Source organism: Scyliorhinus canicula, chromosome 16 (genome assembly GCF_902713615.1).
Source record: "Scyliorhinus canicula chromosome 16, sScyCan1.1, whole genome shotgun sequence".
In the NCBI taxonomy this organism is placed as follows: Eukaryota; Metazoa; Chordata; class Chondrichthyes; order Carcharhiniformes; family Scyliorhinidae; genus Scyliorhinus; species Scyliorhinus canicula.
In genome coordinates this window covers 19,051,429-19,068,305 of record NC_052161.1, presented here as the reverse complement: position 1 = coordinate 19,068,305, position 16,877 = coordinate 19,051,429, and the positions used below count along the sequence as shown (strand labels likewise).

The following is a 16,877-nucleotide window of genomic DNA, read 5'->3' as shown; positions in this document are numbered from 1 at the left end:
ATAGTTTAATCATTTTCTTAGATTTAAATGACTGTAGTTCTATATACTCAGTAATGTAGAGTTCAAGAGCTGGGAGGTCTGAAGAGACAATCTTTCCAAGACTGAAAGAATGATTAATAATTATACAGAGTAGGTGGCTGTGTGATGAGTCTGGATGTCAAGATTTTGCTCAGGATTGTTTTTTAATTTCTCTTACGTACGCTGCCCTCTTTGCTATGAACATCAATTTTAATGCCTTTAGATTTCAGGTGTCCTCCTCCACACGCTGGCAGCTAACTTCAACTTTTGTTCTCAAATACCATGGCATTCTTTTTCTAAGTCTGCGGAATATCCTTCCCAACTTCAGCACTCGTCCCCAGATGTTAGCAATGAGGAGTTGGTGGGGTTGATTGGGCTGGCTGCATTTTCATTGTGCCCGGGTTCGATACCTAGGTCTCGGCTCAGTGGTTCATCCAGTCTTATCCTTCTTTGTAGAGGTTCAATGCAACTGTATGGCTTGTTCGGCTACTTATGAGTCAACGAGATTAGTGGGAACTCTAGTCACATACAGGCCAGACAGAAGGAGTTTACCACATTGAGTTCGACGGGAATAAGGCGAGGCTGGATGGCCTCTACTTCAATGCTAGGAATATTATAGGTAAGATTGATGAGTTAAGGGCATGGATTGACACGTGGAATTGAGGGAGGGGCAGGACTGGCAATTCAACATTCCTGGGTATAGGTTCTTCAGGCGAGATGGGGAGAGTGTAAAAGAGAGGTAATGTTGTGTTATTAATTAAAGACTCAGTTACTCGTTACTTGAGCAAGGAGGGACAATATCTTAGAAGAATCTTCAAAAAGAGGCTTTGTGGGTAGAGCTTCGGAATAAAAAGGGGGCAGTCACATTGCTGGGAGCGTATTAGAGGTTCCCAAATAGTCAGCGGGCAATAGAGGAGATATGTAGACAATTCACAACAACGATCGGGAAATTATATTAGGCGATTTAGAATTGCTGCAGTGCAGAACGTAGCCTGTGCCGACCCTCTGAAAAAGCACTGGTAGGCCAACTCCCCCGGCCAACTCCCCCCCCACCTAACCCGCAGACTTTTTGGACACTAAAGGGCAGTTTAGCATGGCCAATTCACCTAACCTACACATCTTTGGATTGTGGGAGAAAACCCCGAGTATCCGGAGGACACCCAAGCAGACACCCATGGTCGGAATTGAACCCGGGTTCCTGGCACTGTGAGGCAGCAGGGCTAACCACTGTGCCGCCCTACTTTCAACTTCCCCAACATTAATTGGGATTGCCAAAGTGCAAAGGGTTGAGAGGGGCAGATTTCTTGAAAGTCAAGAAAGCTTGTTATTTTGAAATGTAGAAGGTCCAACAAGTGATGGCACAGTGCTGGATGGAATTCTGGGGAACGAAGCTGTCCAAGGTGACAGTGGGAGCATTTTAGTGATAGCGACAACAACACAGTAAATCTTATGTTTGTTATGAAAAGGGAAAAGATGGTCTGCAAAAAACAGTTTTGGATTGGGGGAAGGCAGATATTATTGGAACGAGGCAGAATCAGGCCTAAGTAGACTGGGAACAATTTCTTGTGGGAAAATCTAGTGCAGACGTTGGGTTGTGTTCAAAAAGGAAATGGGGAGAGTATAGGCCCAACATGGGCCATTAGGGTGAAATGTAGGAGCAGTAAGCCCAGAGAACCTGGATATTTAGGAATATTCAGTCTGGATAAGAAAGAAAATGGAGACTTCTAGCAGATACAAAGGGAGCAAATCAACAGAGACCTTAGTGGAGTGCAGAAAACATAGAGGGGGAACTTAAGGAAGTAGGAGAGCAAAGTAGGGGCATGAAAAAGCACTTGCGGGTAGGGTTATGGAGAATCCCAAGATACTTAATAATATGAAAGGGAAGAGAATAACCAGGGAAAGAGTAGGCCCATTAGGGGGAAATCAGTGCATGGAGCTGGAGAACATTGATGGTGTATTATATGAGTACTTTGCATCTGTTTTCACTGAGGATAAGAACGACGTAGGTACACAATTCGGGACGGATGGGGTAGGAGAAGGACTGTGAGGCTCTTGAACAGTTTGGCAAACGGAGTGAGGAGGGATTGGAGGTTTTGGCAGGCTTAAAAGTGGACAAATCCCCAGGTCCGGATGAGTTGCATCTCAGGTTGCTGTGGGAGGCAAGGAAGAAGATTACGGGGGCTCCTTCCCAAATTTTAAATTCTTCTCTGGCCATAGGGTCGGCGCCAGCGGACTGTTAATGTGGTTCCAATTTTCAAGAAGGATGGTAGAGTTAAACCAGCAAATTACAGGCCAGTGAGTCTTACATCAGTGGCTGGAAAACTATTGGAGAAAATTCTAAAGGAGAAAATTAATCTTCACTTGGAGAGACAAGGTTTGAGCAGGGATATTCAGAATGTAAGAGGAAGGTCATGCCTAACGAATTTGATTGAATTTTTTTAAAGAAGGTGATCAGGTGTGTAGATGAGGGGAGTGCAGTTGATGCAGTTTATATGGATTTCAGCAAAGGTAACACATGGGAGACTGATAAAGAAAGTAAAAGCACATAGGATCCAGGATAAGTTGGCAAGCTGAAACCAAACTGGCTTAGTGGTAGGAGACAGGGGGTGTTGGTAGAGGCTGTTTGTGAGACAGGAGGCCGGTGTCCAGTGGCGTACCACAGGGATCAGTTTTAGGTCCCTTATTTTTTGTGATATGTATAAACGATACAGATGAGAACTTGGGCAGGTGGGGGATGAGAAGTACATTTGTGGATGACACAAAGATTAGCAGGGTGACTAATTGTCAGGAAGATGATTTTAGGTTGCAGGAAGATATAGACAGGTTGGACAGATGGGCAGATCAATGGCAGACAGAATTTAACCCTGAAAAGTGTGAGATGATGCATTGTGGAAGGAGTAACAACACAATGAATGGTAGGACACTAGGAAGCTCAGAGGAATAGAGGGATCTTGGGGTGCTTGTCCACAGATCCCTGAACACAGCAGGGCAGGTTAATAGTGTAGTTAAGATGGCTTGCGGGACACTTGCCTTCATCAGTCGTGGCACAGATAAGAGCAGGGAGGTTATGTTGGAGCTGTACAGGACTTTGCTTAGGCCACAGCTGGAGTACTCTGTGTAGTTCTGGTCACCTTACTATAGGTAGGATGTAATTGCAGTGGAGAGGATGCAGATGAGATTCATCACAAAGTTACCTGGGATGGAGCACTTGAGAGTCTGGGTAGGTTTGGATTATTTTCTTTAGAGCAGAGAAAGCTGGCGGGGGGCACCTGATTGGGATGCACAAGAGGGGTATGGACAGGTTGGATAGGAGCAGCTGCTCCCTTTGTTGAAAGGTCAATAACAAGGGGGCATAATTTTAAGGTGAGGGGCAGAACATTTTAGAGGATCTGAGGTAAAATCCTTTCACCAAGAGGGTGGTCTGGAATGCACTGTCTGGGAGGGTAGTAGAGGCAGGAAACCTCACAACAGTCAAAAAGTATTAAGATGAGCACCTAAAATATCATAATATTCAAGATGATGGGTCAAGTGCGAGAAAGTAGGATTAGTGTAGATTTAGTGTAGTTGTATTGGTGCAGACTCAATGAACTGAAGGGCCTCTTCTGTACTGTGTGACTCAATGACTGGCTATGGATGACAAGGCTCCCTCCCCAAAGAACAATCTTTGAGTATGATAATCTGACAATTTCCACTTCCGATTGTGGTGGGCGGAATCGGCAGCAGGATTTCCCGTTGCATTGGTCCCTACCCCCGTCAATGATGAAACAGCAATCTTGATGTTCAACATCGGGATTCTTATTTCAATACCTTTAAATGTCATAATTCGACCTTTACGCCTAATAATTCTCCCCGTTAGATTGTCCATTCACATCAGCGTGAGATCACACCAAAATGAATCATGACCAGTTTCTCAGTGTGGGCACCTGACCAGCAGAACCCACCAGAGGAGTTCAGGGAAGTGTATCGCTCAAGGGCAGGGTCATGCCCAGGGACTACCCCCTGTCCCTGCCCAGGGGTGTTCCTGGATAGGGGTGGGGAGGTTCTATTTACAATTTCTTGCATCAGGGCACACTTTTTAAAAATAAATTTAAAGTACCCAGTCTTTTTTTTCCAATTAAGGGGCAATTTAACGTAACCAATCCACCTACCCTGCACATCTTTTTGGGTTGTGGGGGGTGAGACCCACGCAGACACGGGGAAGTTGACATTGTGCAAACTTCAATGGGCTAGTGACCCGGGGTCGGGATCGAACCCGAGGCAGCCGTACTAACCAGAGCACCTGTCTTTAAAAGTCGAGGTTGCTGGCAGGCCGCCCACCAAGGTGGCGTGATGGGATCTGCTCCTTTACTTTTTTTCTATGAGCTGAACGATATGATGGGGAAAGCAGCCTTTATGGCTGGTGGCCTCCTTGCTGTTTTTCCCACTCGCTAAGTCACTCTGCCTCTTTTTGAGGAAAATGCTGGCCATAGATTTCGGGAACCACTGTACACAGTAAAAGTACCCATTTGATCCAAGTTAAAAGCAATGGCACACTTACTTTACAGGTGGTTTTATTTCTGTTTACCAAGTTGTATCCTGCACTGTATGACTGAAACAGGAACTATAAACAAAAGGAGGATAAGAATGTTAATCTCTTTTCTTTCGGTATGCTTTGTTGAATACAGTAAACTGAAATTTGTTTTTAAGTTTATGAAAAAAAATTCTCAATAAAAATATTATATAAAACAGTTAACAAAAGTTACAAAACAAAGGAGCAAGACTAACAAGCACATATTAACTTAACCCCAAAAACTAAACTAAACCCCTTAACAGCTGACAGTGACCAGCTCCTTAAAAAAAAGGAAATGAGTGACTGCCATTTTCACAGATCACAGAAAAATACAGTGTGGAAAAGGCCCTTCGGCCCATCGAGTCTGCACCACCGCATGAAAGGCACCTTATCTGCCAACCCTAATCCCATTTGTCAGTACTTGGCCAATATCCCTAAATGTTAAAGCGTGCCAAGTGCTCATCCAGGTACTTTTTAAAGGATGGGAGGCTCCCCACCTCTACCAACTTCCCAGGCAGTGCGTACAGACGTCACCACTATCTGGGTAAAAAGGTTTTTCCTCAAATCCCCCCTCACCTCCCGCCCCTCACCTTGAACTTGTGTCCCCTCGTAACCGACCCTTCAACTAAAAGGAACAGCTGATCCCTATCTACCCTGTCCATGTCCCTCATAATCTTGTACGCCTCGTTCAGGTCACCCCTCAGTCTTCCCTGCTCCAGGAAAAACAACCCAAGGCTATTAAACCTCTCTTCTAGCAGTGGGGGCCTGATACAATAATCAAATCCAGCATTGAAGGTTTTTTCCAAAACCAACGCTCCCAAGAATCTCAGATATTCCCACTCCACTCTATCAAACGCCTTTTCAGCATCTAGGGAAACAGTCACCTCTGGTACGGCCACCAAGGAGGGTAAAAGGACAATGTTTAGCAGGAGATCGTGTTGACCCTTAAATGAAGCCTGTCTGATCCTCCGAGATCACTTCTGGGAGGCAGGGCTCCAGCTGCAGCTCCAGCACTTTGGCAAGTAACTTAATGTCTGCATTTAAGAGTGACATAGGTTGATATGACCCACACTCTGTTGGGTCTTTACCCTTCTTAAAAATCAAGGAGATAGAGGCCTGTGTGAGAGTAGAGGGCAAGAAACTCTTGGATAAGGAATCGTTAAACATATCCAAAATTAAAAAAGGTACAAACTGCTCCGCAGACCTCTTATAAAATTCAATGGGGTAGCTATCTGGGCCAGGGGTTTTATCAGTCTGCATCAACCCAATGCATTTCATAATTTCCTCTGGGCCCAATGGTGCTTCCAACTCCTCACTCCTCTCCCTCACCACAGCTGGAATAGATACGCTGCCCAAAAAGTCAATCATGACCGATCCCTCAGCCGGAGGCTCCGATCTAGAACCCTGACAAAACAATTCAAAAGCCGCATTGACCTGGCCAGGGATGGAAACCAGGCTGCCACTTGAATTATGTACTTGTACGATCTTCCGGGAAGCTGCCTGTTGCTTCAGTTGGTGAGCTAAGATGTAACTGGCCATCTCCCCCTATACATAAAACATGCCCGTCTTGCATCACAGCTGGCCCACCGCTTTGTCTGTTAACAGCAGTTCAAATTATGTTGGCAGCTTTTTCCTACTTGCCAACAACTCAGGGGGTTGGGGTAAGTGAATACGGGTGGTCCACCTCAAGAATGGAGTCCGCCAGCTCTGATGCTCCACCCTTGCTGTCTTCACCATTTGCACTTTGTAGGAGATAATCTCCCCCTTGACCACCTTAAGGGCTTCCCACAGCGTAGAAGATGACTCACTTTTATATATTCCCCAATGGTGGATGACAAGCGTTTGCAAAATTTCTTGTCCAAGCTTTGTGTTGTGTCCAACTTCCATGGCGGACACTGGGAGGGTCCTGACTCTAGTGCCAAATCAACCAAGTGCGGGCATGGTCCAAAATCGCAGAGTAACCAGCCGCCACCACAAAAGGGAGACACCTATCCACCACAAAAAAACAATCCTCAAGAATACCTGATACACTGGTGAGTAAAATGAAAAATCTTTATCACTTGGGTGCAAAAAGTGCCACGGATCTACCTTCTCCCCACCCCATTCCATGAACAACAACAAAGCTCTGGCCATCCCTAATGGAGTCAGAGATTTGGGTTTGTACCAATCCAAACTAGGGTTCAGACCACAATTTAAGACCCCACCCAAAATAAGCTGATGCAAATCCAAATCAGGGACGGAGATCAGCAAATTATTAATAAAATTCATATTGTTCCAGTTTGGAGTACAGATATTAACTAGAACTACTGGCGTACCCACCAGAGAGCCACAGACAATAATCTTAGCAGCAAAAAACTGAACGCTTTTATGAATTAATATTGTCGTGCCCTGGGCCCTACCATCGTAGCCCGAATGAAACATTTACCCCACCCAGCCTTCTCTGGTTTCTGACCCACAAATGAGTCTCCTGCAAAAACAGCACTTTGGAATTTAAACTTTTATGGTGAACAATACTCTCTATCTTTTCACTGGGTCATTCAACCCCCTGACATACCAGGTGACCAAATGAATTGGAGGTCTCCCACCTCCCTTAATCCAGCATTAGTTAGCCATTTCCACAAAAGAGAGATTACCCAAAAGGTACAGCAACCAGGCCCACCCAAGACAGCCACCAAACCAAATCTCAAGAGTAAACAAAGAAAAATCGGCAGTCACCGTTAGCAAACTACCCCACCCCCTCAAATACCACCACACCCAAATACACACACAGATCGTAGCAAGGCGAACATAAACAAATAAAATCAACCTCTTACATAAACAAAACAAGAACTGTAAGTTCATTAAAACTGCTATAATATGCGGCAGTCACTCCTTCAACATTGCTGCAGTTAGCCAACTCCTATGTTAGCAGGGTGGCTCCTAACTAGAGTGGAGCAAATGGATACAAACAACAATAAAACCCCATAATTTATTGTGCTCCAACACGGATCTATATATTTTCAGAACAAACCAAACAGAACCCCACATAAAACTAAACGCCAAACCTAAGCCCAAACCGTAAAAATTCAACCCGAACATGAACAGGAAAGTGCAAACATTAACACAGACCTCCAAGAATTCAACATGCCCATCCCCAAAACTCAAAAAAGCTTCACCACCCCGCGTCCAACCCGTGTTTTTTACAAAGGAGTTTGCCTGACCCGCTGAATCAAATAAATAGTCCTTTTCCCTTGAAAGTCACTCTTAACCGTGTCAGATACACCACACCGAAACAGACTCCACATTTGTACAGGGCGACCTTGACTTTGATGATTTCAGCCCTCTTCTTCGCCAGCTCCGATCCCAGTTAAAACCGGATGGTGTGGCCTTCCCATTTGAAGTCATGATGCTCCCTCACCCATCACAGGTCCCGCTCTTTCTCTTTGAAGCTATGGAACATCACTATTACTACACATGGTGAATCCTCGAGGTCGAGGCCTCTGCACGATGGGCTCAGCCCAACTCAGGAGATGACGCAAATCCACCCTCTCCAAAACAGCATACATCTCTGCAAAGTACTCGGTGGGCATCGTGCCTTCCATTCCCTCTGACAGCCCCATAATTCGAACGTTTTGCCTCCTGGACCGATTCTCTAATCATTCACCTTGGCCTTCAGCGATTTATTCACTTCGGTCAGCAGAGATATCTCTGCTTCCAGTGAGGCAATCCAATCACTATGTCTCAAAAGGGCGTCTTCCGTGTCTTTTAACATGGTTCCAAGGGCTTTCATGGTTTCGTTGGTCTTCTCCAGAGCCACTCGGATGGGGGGGTGCAAAACCTCCTCCATCGATTTGTGGAGGTCCTCCAACACAACACGCCAGCAAGAATCGCCAAGGTACTCGAAAGTATCTTGCCCGTCAGTGGAGTGGCCGGAGCCCACAGGCTGCGTCTGTCATCTTTTCTGCCAACAAGCCCAGAGAAGCCACCGATTCTGTCAACGAACTTCTACTGTCTGCCTTTTTCCCCCCCAGACCTTTCTGGGCACTTCACCGATATATTATTAATTCTATGGGCTTTCAAAAGAAAATACCCCATTAAACGAAGAAAAAAAGGGCAAAAAGTGCAGGACTGTAACAAGAGCCACCTTGTCCCCCTATGTAGCAGTACTAGAAGTTCGTAAACTGAAATTATGTTGCAGATAGCTACTGCAAGCGCTTCAGAACTAGCAATCTAGTGGGAGAGTGCAGAAAACAGGAAATATATTTGGACTTGGTTTAGTATTTCTGTTCATTGGTTAAATCTATGTTCTGTAAAATTAAGAGCTTGGAACTAGAATGAGACTGAAAATGGTGAAAACACTCAGCAGATCAGACAACGTCGGAGGAGAGCTCACACAAGTTAACGTTTCGCCTGAGAAATGAAGTGCAGGAAAAGTTTAACAGAAGAACAGCATGTCCATTTTGTAGCATTTGATGCAGCAAAGATAATTGATCCACAATTCAGTCACAACCCCCTATAAAGTTTTGTTCGCTGTTTTATGATTGCACACCTTTTAATGTAATTTATGTCAAAGTTTAAATATGAAGGTTGCACAAATATTCAAGTGTTAAATGAATCCGTTTCACCGGTGAAGCCAAATTACTTTATCTGTGCTTCAGGTTGATAATGAATCAGTGTCAATTTTGTTTTCGATACTTAACCTAAACGTTTTCCACAATGGTAAGACAATGCTTTTTAAAAATGTATTTTGGTTAATAGGACCATAAGACCATAAAACATAGGAGCAGAATTAGGCCACTCGGCCCATCGAGTCGGCTCCGCCATTCAATCATGGCTGATATTTTTTCATCCCCATTCTCCTGCCTTCTCCCCATAACCCCTGACCCCCTTATTAATCAAGACCTATCTATCTCTGTCTTAAAGACACTCAGTGATTTGGCCTCCACAGCCTTCTGTGGCAAAGAGTTCCACAGATTCACCACCCTCTGGCTGAAGAAATTCCTCCTCATCTACAACTACACAGGAGGCTGAATTCTTCACAAATACACATACAATGCTACAATTAACGGGGCGAGTGGGCACCAGGGTCAAATTTCTCATCCCCCTGCTTGTATGCCTGCTTCTTGGCACATTTAGTGAGCTGTGTTTTAAACTATTTTCCCCATTGTCGTGTTTTCAATGTTTCACTTGAAAACAACATTTCATTTAACGTTGCTCACTTTGATTGGATTGGATGAGAATAGCTGGGCAAATTCTTTCAGTTGCTGGCTTCCCACAGAAATGACACACTATTCACACTCATTTATACATTTGAATAGCGGGAAGCAAAATTGGCTCAGCCAGGAACTATCATTACCTGCCAAAATACTGCTGGTTTCATCCCTTTGTGCGGCAAAAGCATAGCCACAACCTGAAGGTAAAGGAGAATTATTTGGATCATTTGGCATTGTACAATAGGCATGTTTGATTAGGATTATATATTCATACGAGGCTACAGGTTTAAATCTACAGGCAAATCCACAGAATTCAGTGAAAAAGCATCACATGCCCAAATACATTTTTCTGTTTATTAAGCAGTTTACATATTTAAAAGTTACAGCTTTACAAGGCATTATTACTACATCATCTGAAAATAGGCGCATTGTTTACTGCGGAATAGTCAAGAATTTGGAAACTGCTATATTAAAATTGACATTATGAGGAAAACAAAGGTAGTTTTAAGGGATTTATATTTGTAAGAGAAACACCAGAAATGAGGCATAGTTTCAAGTTGTTTTAATTTAACGTTTCTGTGCCTGGGAGGATAAAACCTATAGCTAGATTCATGCTGGACAAAGATGTTTGTGTGTGGGGGTTGGTTAAGTTCCAATTATGTTTCTATTGTGCTGAGAAAAGCCTACCGCTTGAAGAATAAATAAACGGCATAAGCATGTAGGGGCGGTTTAGCAACTGGAGGCCTTTGTAAGGATACAAAAAGCTTTAAAGTTTTAGTTGAGCTTAATTTGTTTGCAGTTGGAGAAAGGTAGCGAGAGAGAAGGCAGCTCTCACAGCTCTGTTAGAAGCAGTTGGTTTAGAAGGCTCGAGAGTTGAAGAGTCATTTGTAATGCAAATCACCAAGGGGATGCATAATTATGAGAAACGACATTAAAGGATAGTTTTGGAAGTTTGGAAACTCTCCTGTGACCATCATCTGGGGGGATTCGGAAGAGAAAACCACAGCCATTCACTTGTTTTCAGAGAAGAGTGTTCTTACCACAGTCCGCTTGTATGCTTAAAAGGGACTTTGTGTGAATGAGACCATTGTAGCTTAAGATGTACTTTGTAATGCATGTTAATGTTTAAATCTTGTGCATTTGCCAAGATCAGGGGGAGAAAAGGAGTACTTTATTATAATCCAATTTTTCCATGTTTAATAAATGTTTTTTTTTCTTGTTGGTGAAACTAATTAGCAGTCCTGTGACTCTGTTCCTCCATACTTTAATCAAAGAAAATTAATAATGTTACGGTCTTTTGAGCCAGGGTTCCGTTCTGGGATCTTCCTGACCAGTTACAACGTCAACTGGTTTCATAATAGCATAAACAACATCTTAATGAGGAGAAACAAATTCTTAATCTAAATGTAAAACTATTTAGGAGTAGGGAGTCCATGGCAAATTGAGCCATTCAACTAAATAGTCACATATCAGAATTTTAGCTCTTACCAAAGGGGTTGCAAATGGCATGAATGCTGGGAGGAAAGAAAGAAAACCAATAATTAGAAGCAAAGAAACATTTATGGCACAGCAAAAGGCCATTCAGCCACCATGTCTGCGCCAGTTCAGTCTAATCCAGTGTTTTTCAAACTTTTTTTCCGGCGATCCATTTTTACCAACCGGCCAACCTTCGGGACCCAACCCGTCCGACCTTCGTGACCCTAGCCGGCTGACCAGCACGACCCACCATTTTCTCTTACCTTGTTTGCTGCTGACAAAAATGGAGGAAATGGTTTTGGGTCCCTTTGGACCTCGTACACGCTCCTCCAATGGAATCTGTTGGATGAAGGTGAAGCCTTCCGGTGTCGGAAAGTATGGAGTCTCTATCTGTCCAAAGTTCTGCATTTTTTCCTGTAAAATGTTTATCAAACAAACCACCCCCCAAACTTGTAAAAAAAATAAGTGAATAAAATAAATGAAAAAAATAAAAATTGAATAAAATAAATGATTAAAATGAATAAAACCACCCCGAACTTGTAAAACAAAAAGCTGCGACCGTTTAAAAAAAAGTGGCCGCACTGCGCATGTGTGCCCGATCATCGGCGCACATCTGCATAGTTTTGCGCATGCGCGCCGACAATCTGGCATGCATGCACAGTGCGGCCGCATTTTTTTTTTACATGTTCGTGGCCATTTTGAAGGCCGCTTGTAGCCGGCGTTACTTTTTAAAAAAATTTAGAGTACTCAAATTAATTTTCTTCCAATTAAGGGGTAATTTTAGTGTGGCCAATCCACCTAACCGGCACATCTTTTGGGATGTGGGGGTGAAACCCACGCAGACACGGGGAGAATGTGCAAACTCCACACTGACAGTGACACAGGGCCGGGATTCGAACCCAGGTCCTCAGCGCTGTAGGCAGCAATGCTAACCACTGTGCTACCGTTGCAGCCGGCGTTATTAGCAGCCGGCTGCTGTGGCTGTTGCGTGCAGGTTTGTGCGATCGGGAGCTCCGCGACGGACAGCTCCACAACCCTTCTGATACCCGCCCACAACCCATCCATGGGTCGTGCCCCAGAGTTTGACAATGCCTGGTCTAATCCCACCCTCAAACTCTTGGCCTGTAACGTTACTGGTTATAGCATCTGAAGTGTATATTCAAGTCTTCTTTAAATGTGATGAGGGTCTGCCTGTATTACTTTTTCACGCAGTGAGTTCCAGACTCCCACTGACTTCTGGATGAAAGAAAAAATACTTAATCGATCTCCTATTCTTTCACTAATCCCCTCAAATGTATGCTCTTGACCTCTCTGCTAATGGAAAGACGTCCTTCCGAACCACCCTACCTAGACTCCGCATAACTTTATATGCCTCGATTAAATCTTTGTACCAAAGAAAGGAATCCCAACCGACCCATCACATTAAAAAAATTCTCCATTCCTAGCCACATCCACACAAATCTCCTCTGTATCTTCTTTATTGCAATTACATTGTTCTTAAAATGTAGCAACCTGAACTGCAGTCTGACAAGTGTTCCACAAAGTTGCAACTCTTACTTTCCTTTGTTCACCGAGGTATTGAGTGCATGTAATTTTCCTCCTTAAACACCCTACCTACCCGTTCTGCTATCTTCAAGGATCTATGGGCATGCACAAAGATCCACTGCTTCCCAGCATTCAACCATTTATTGTGCATTCCCTGGCCTTGTTAGCATCACTTCACACTTCTCGGGATGGTATTCCATTTGCCACTGTTCCAACAAACCGACCGGTCTCTTGATATCTTCTCGCAGTTTGTCGTTTTCTTTCTCATTACACATAAATGTTAGCATGTGAATTAATCACATATTGTCAGACATGCTAGCTTGCAGAACAAGCCAGTCATTTTAAACTGGTTTCTTTTGACCTAGAAGAGCAATCAGGGATTTACAAGAAGTTGCCAATCTGCAGAAAAGTGTTTCCAGCAGTTAGCCCCTGGTCTTCTGGGTGTGTTAACTTACAGCAACCGGACCGTTTGACTTTGAACTGGTCAGGCCAGGTTGGCAAGCATTCATCGCAACCGGGTTCCCCGTCGCAGTAAATCACTTCTGATCTTGCAAGAAGAGGAATACGAGAAAAGGAAGTCCACAAATATCGAACAAGACTGACCTGAAGCACGGAATATCGTTGGCAACACATCAGCAGTATCTGGATGAATTGAAGACTGAAGAGACAAGGAGGCAAAGACATGGGCATTACATTAACAGTATGATTGGTGGGCACTGGTAAAAATGCTAAGGTTTAAAGAGAGACCATATGAGTATTTTTTGCCAAATTGCATGGTACATGTAATGAGAAGCAATTGTATTTTACAAAAATCAGACTTGATTTAAGACAGGCATTTGTATCAGTAACAAGATGTATAAAGTCACACAAAAGATTTTCACCTACACCAACATCATATCAAGTTGCTTTCTAAATGGAGAACAGATGCTGTGACTGTTCTCTTATAAAGAAAGGAATTGTGTGTGAAGGTGAATAGAATGTTAGTCTTTATCACAAGATGTTGGAAATACAAAGGGGAAGAAATTACGTGTTGGTTGTATCGAGCTTTGTAGGTACCTCACCAGGAATATTTCAAGAACGAAATACTGAAGAATAATCTAATCAAGCTTTTAAAATGCTAAGAGTGTTTGATACAAAGAAACCATTCCCTCTGGTTGGGGAATCTAGAGTCTGGTGACATAGTCAGCTGTTCAGGAGCAAAGCCAGGAAAGCACTTTCTCCACACAAAACTCTGGACCCCTTTATCGAAAGGGTTTGGATACTTGGACCATTTGAGTTTCCAAGACTGAGAAACAGATTTTTGTTCGGCAAGGGTATTAAGGGACAGGAAACAAAAGTGGGTAAATGAAGCCGAGGTGCAGATCAAACATGAGTGGTGGAGCTGAATTGTGTAGTTAAATGGTTGACTCCTGTTCCTAAGCTTCAACAGTTCAGACAGTGCATGTTTATTCTGTTTATCAGATTTTAGCCTCTTTTCCCAAGTAGCCCACTTTGCCAAATTTATAGAATCGGTTGACAATTCTCTTGTCCCTGTTTTACATCACCGCTTGCATCAGAGAGCAAACCTCATCCTCTGCCCATAAAAACGCTTCTCGGAATGATGTCTTTGAGAGATGTGAAGAAGCAGAAGAGTACAGAGGTGCAAACTACACATTCACCAATTGCCCGTGTGAAGAAACGGTGAATCCCCACACCAAAACAAATTCAGCACTAATGTTGCAATGTGGGAACTACGGGTCCACCAAGTTGACAATCTGAAGACCAAAATCTTTGGTTTTAAGGAAGTGAGGTGTTTAACTGTCGTTCAGGAGGACCAGGCCAGAATTCAAAGCATTCTATTGAAAGGTATATTTTACCAGCTGGCTGATTGCTGTTCAAATGGGCACACTACATTTATTGCTCAGCTGGAATTATCAAACATTGATTATCTCAATGCTGTCTGTGGGAATTTGACAGCCCATCAGCCACTGCAGAATCACAGAATCTTTACAGTGCAGTCAGAGCCCATTTGGCCCATCTAAATCTGCACGGACTCTGAAAAATGATTCTATGTTGCACTTCAAAAAGCCATTCATTGGCTGGGAAGGAACATCTGAAGGGTGTGAAAGGCAGTAGAAAGCTGCTCGTTGATAGATATTCAAACACAGAAACCGGCCATTAATAGTTTGGATGTTCGTATCCTTTCTTTCACATGCCCACCATTAACGCATCACCGATATTCTTGTCTATCAATGAGCATTGGTGGAGTTATAAAGAGGATCTTAAGTCAGAGATTTAATGTGCTCTTGACGAACGCAGGAAATTTTGCTCACCAGAGTAAGTTTCAAAGCTTCTTTAATCTGAAAGAGAAAAGGGTAATCATTTGAACAAATAGAACAGATAAACACCAAACCCAAAATAAGGTACAGAAATAAATAAACGATAAAATGAAAACCTCCGAGAAGGTGGCTATCTGTAACAGCAGCTGATTCTTGCGGTCTACCTCGCTCACCTTTTCATCCCTCACTGTCTCCTTCAGGCTCGGGAGGCTGCCCTGAAGCAGAGTTAGAGCGTTTTCTATTTCCTTCTGTTGAAGAATACACAAATACAGTTTGTAGTAACAGTTCGGATATCTTTACTTCGTCAGAAACAACCATCTATAAATTATCTCTGACAAACTTCCACTCATTAATTTGAGCACTGCACAGTGTCATGTGGTATCCTCAAATCACTTCCATTAATCCTAACACCTCGAGTTCCTTTGTTCATTATGTGACGTGGCCACTGTGAATGCATCAGGATCAAAGGAGTGTTCCATTAGATGGAAGGACATGGGTCCATGCCACAAGATTCCACTGTGGGGTTGAAGGCAAGGAGGTGACTCGCTTCGCCAATGACGTTGCAGCAGGATGACCCGGACAGATGAGTGCGTATCAAAGGCAGGAAAATGCCAAGGGAATACCCTGACACCACTTGGGGGTAGCATGGAAACAGGACAGACACAGACCACCTGCTCCTCTCCATTGCAGTCACATGGAGAGATCCTCAGCTACATTACCAGCAATGGATAATTCCACCTAGTAGATTGGGCAAAAAGGAGGGGGGGTGAAAGAGAAATCTGTTCTTTTACCTTCCTATCCTGTCACAAGTGCCGAAAGAGCTGATAATATCACCTCTAAAAGACAGTAAGTGGCAACGTAATTTGATTATCGTGTCACCTACATGTTCAAAAATAAATGCAGTGTGGGGAGCAAGACTGAATGACAGATATTTCCCCTGCGTTGAAGGTTACAGGTCAAGAGATTAACTCTCAGCAGATTTAACATGGCTTTACTCATGACAAATTTGGACATTGGTGTCTGTGAAGGGCATATTGTGTCTCATATTCTTTTCAATGAGTTTATCAATAGGAAAAGGGGCTCATTCTTTACTCAAAGCCTGCAAAGGTAGCAATCCTGGGGTAAATAATAATTTTGTAATAATAGGCTCAATGAACACAGTGCAAAGCCACCTCATACTCTGTGGATAAAATGTTGCAGTTTCTAGGAAATATGAGCTGTCCTTGATTACTTTGGATTTGTTAATTGGATTTGTTTATTGTCACGTGTACCGAGGTACAGTGAAAAGTATTTTTCTGCGAGCAGCTCAACAGATTATTAAGTATATGGGAAGAAAAGGGAATAAAAGAAAATACATAATAGGGCAACACAAGGTACACAATGTAACTACATAAACACCGGCATCGGATGAAACATACAGGGTGTAGTGTTAATGAGGTCAGTCCATAAGAGGGCCATTTAGGAGTCTGGTAACAGCGGGGATGAAGCTGTTTTTGAGTCTGTTCGTGCGTGTTCTCAGACTTCTGTATCTCCTGCTCGATGGAAGAAGTTGGAAGAGTGAGTAAACCGGGTGGGAGGGTTCTTTGATTATGCTGCCCGCTTTCCCCAGGCAGCGGGAGGTATAGATGGAATCAATGGATGGGAGGCAGGTTTGTGTGGTGAACTGGGCGGTGTTCACGACTCTCTGAAGTTTCTTGCGGTCCTGGGCCGAGCAGTTGCCAGACCAGGCTGTGATGCAGCCCGATAGGATGCTTTCTATCGTGCATCTGTAAAAGTTGG

The 16,877-nt window shown here is 43.5% G+C and overlaps 1 protein-coding gene across 3 annotated transcripts in view; it reads right to left on the bottom strand.

Moving 5' to 3' along the window:
* The window catches only part of sfxn4 (sideroflexin 4), a 41,587-nt gene that overhangs the window by 10,161 nt on the left and 14,549 nt on the right, over positions 1-16,877 (bottom strand). For all 3 annotated transcript variants that reach the window (XR_005463763.1, XM_038822170.1, XM_038822169.1), the window contains exons 3-8: positions 15,272-15,346; positions 15,093-15,119; positions 13,384-13,438; positions 11,248-11,273; positions 9,903-9,956; positions 4,556-4,618 (exon numbers count right to left, since the gene is read on the bottom strand). Coding sequence is in view for 2 of the 3 variants with exons in the window: in XM_038822170.1 (XP_038678098.1) it covers positions 4,556-4,618; positions 9,903-9,956; positions 11,248-11,273; positions 13,384-13,438; positions 15,093-15,119; positions 15,272-15,346 (300 nt within the window). In the remaining variant the exon portion in view is untranslated. The remainder of the gene's footprint in view (positions 1-4,555; positions 4,619-9,902; positions 9,957-11,247; positions 11,274-13,383; positions 13,439-15,092; positions 15,120-15,271; positions 15,347-16,877) is intronic.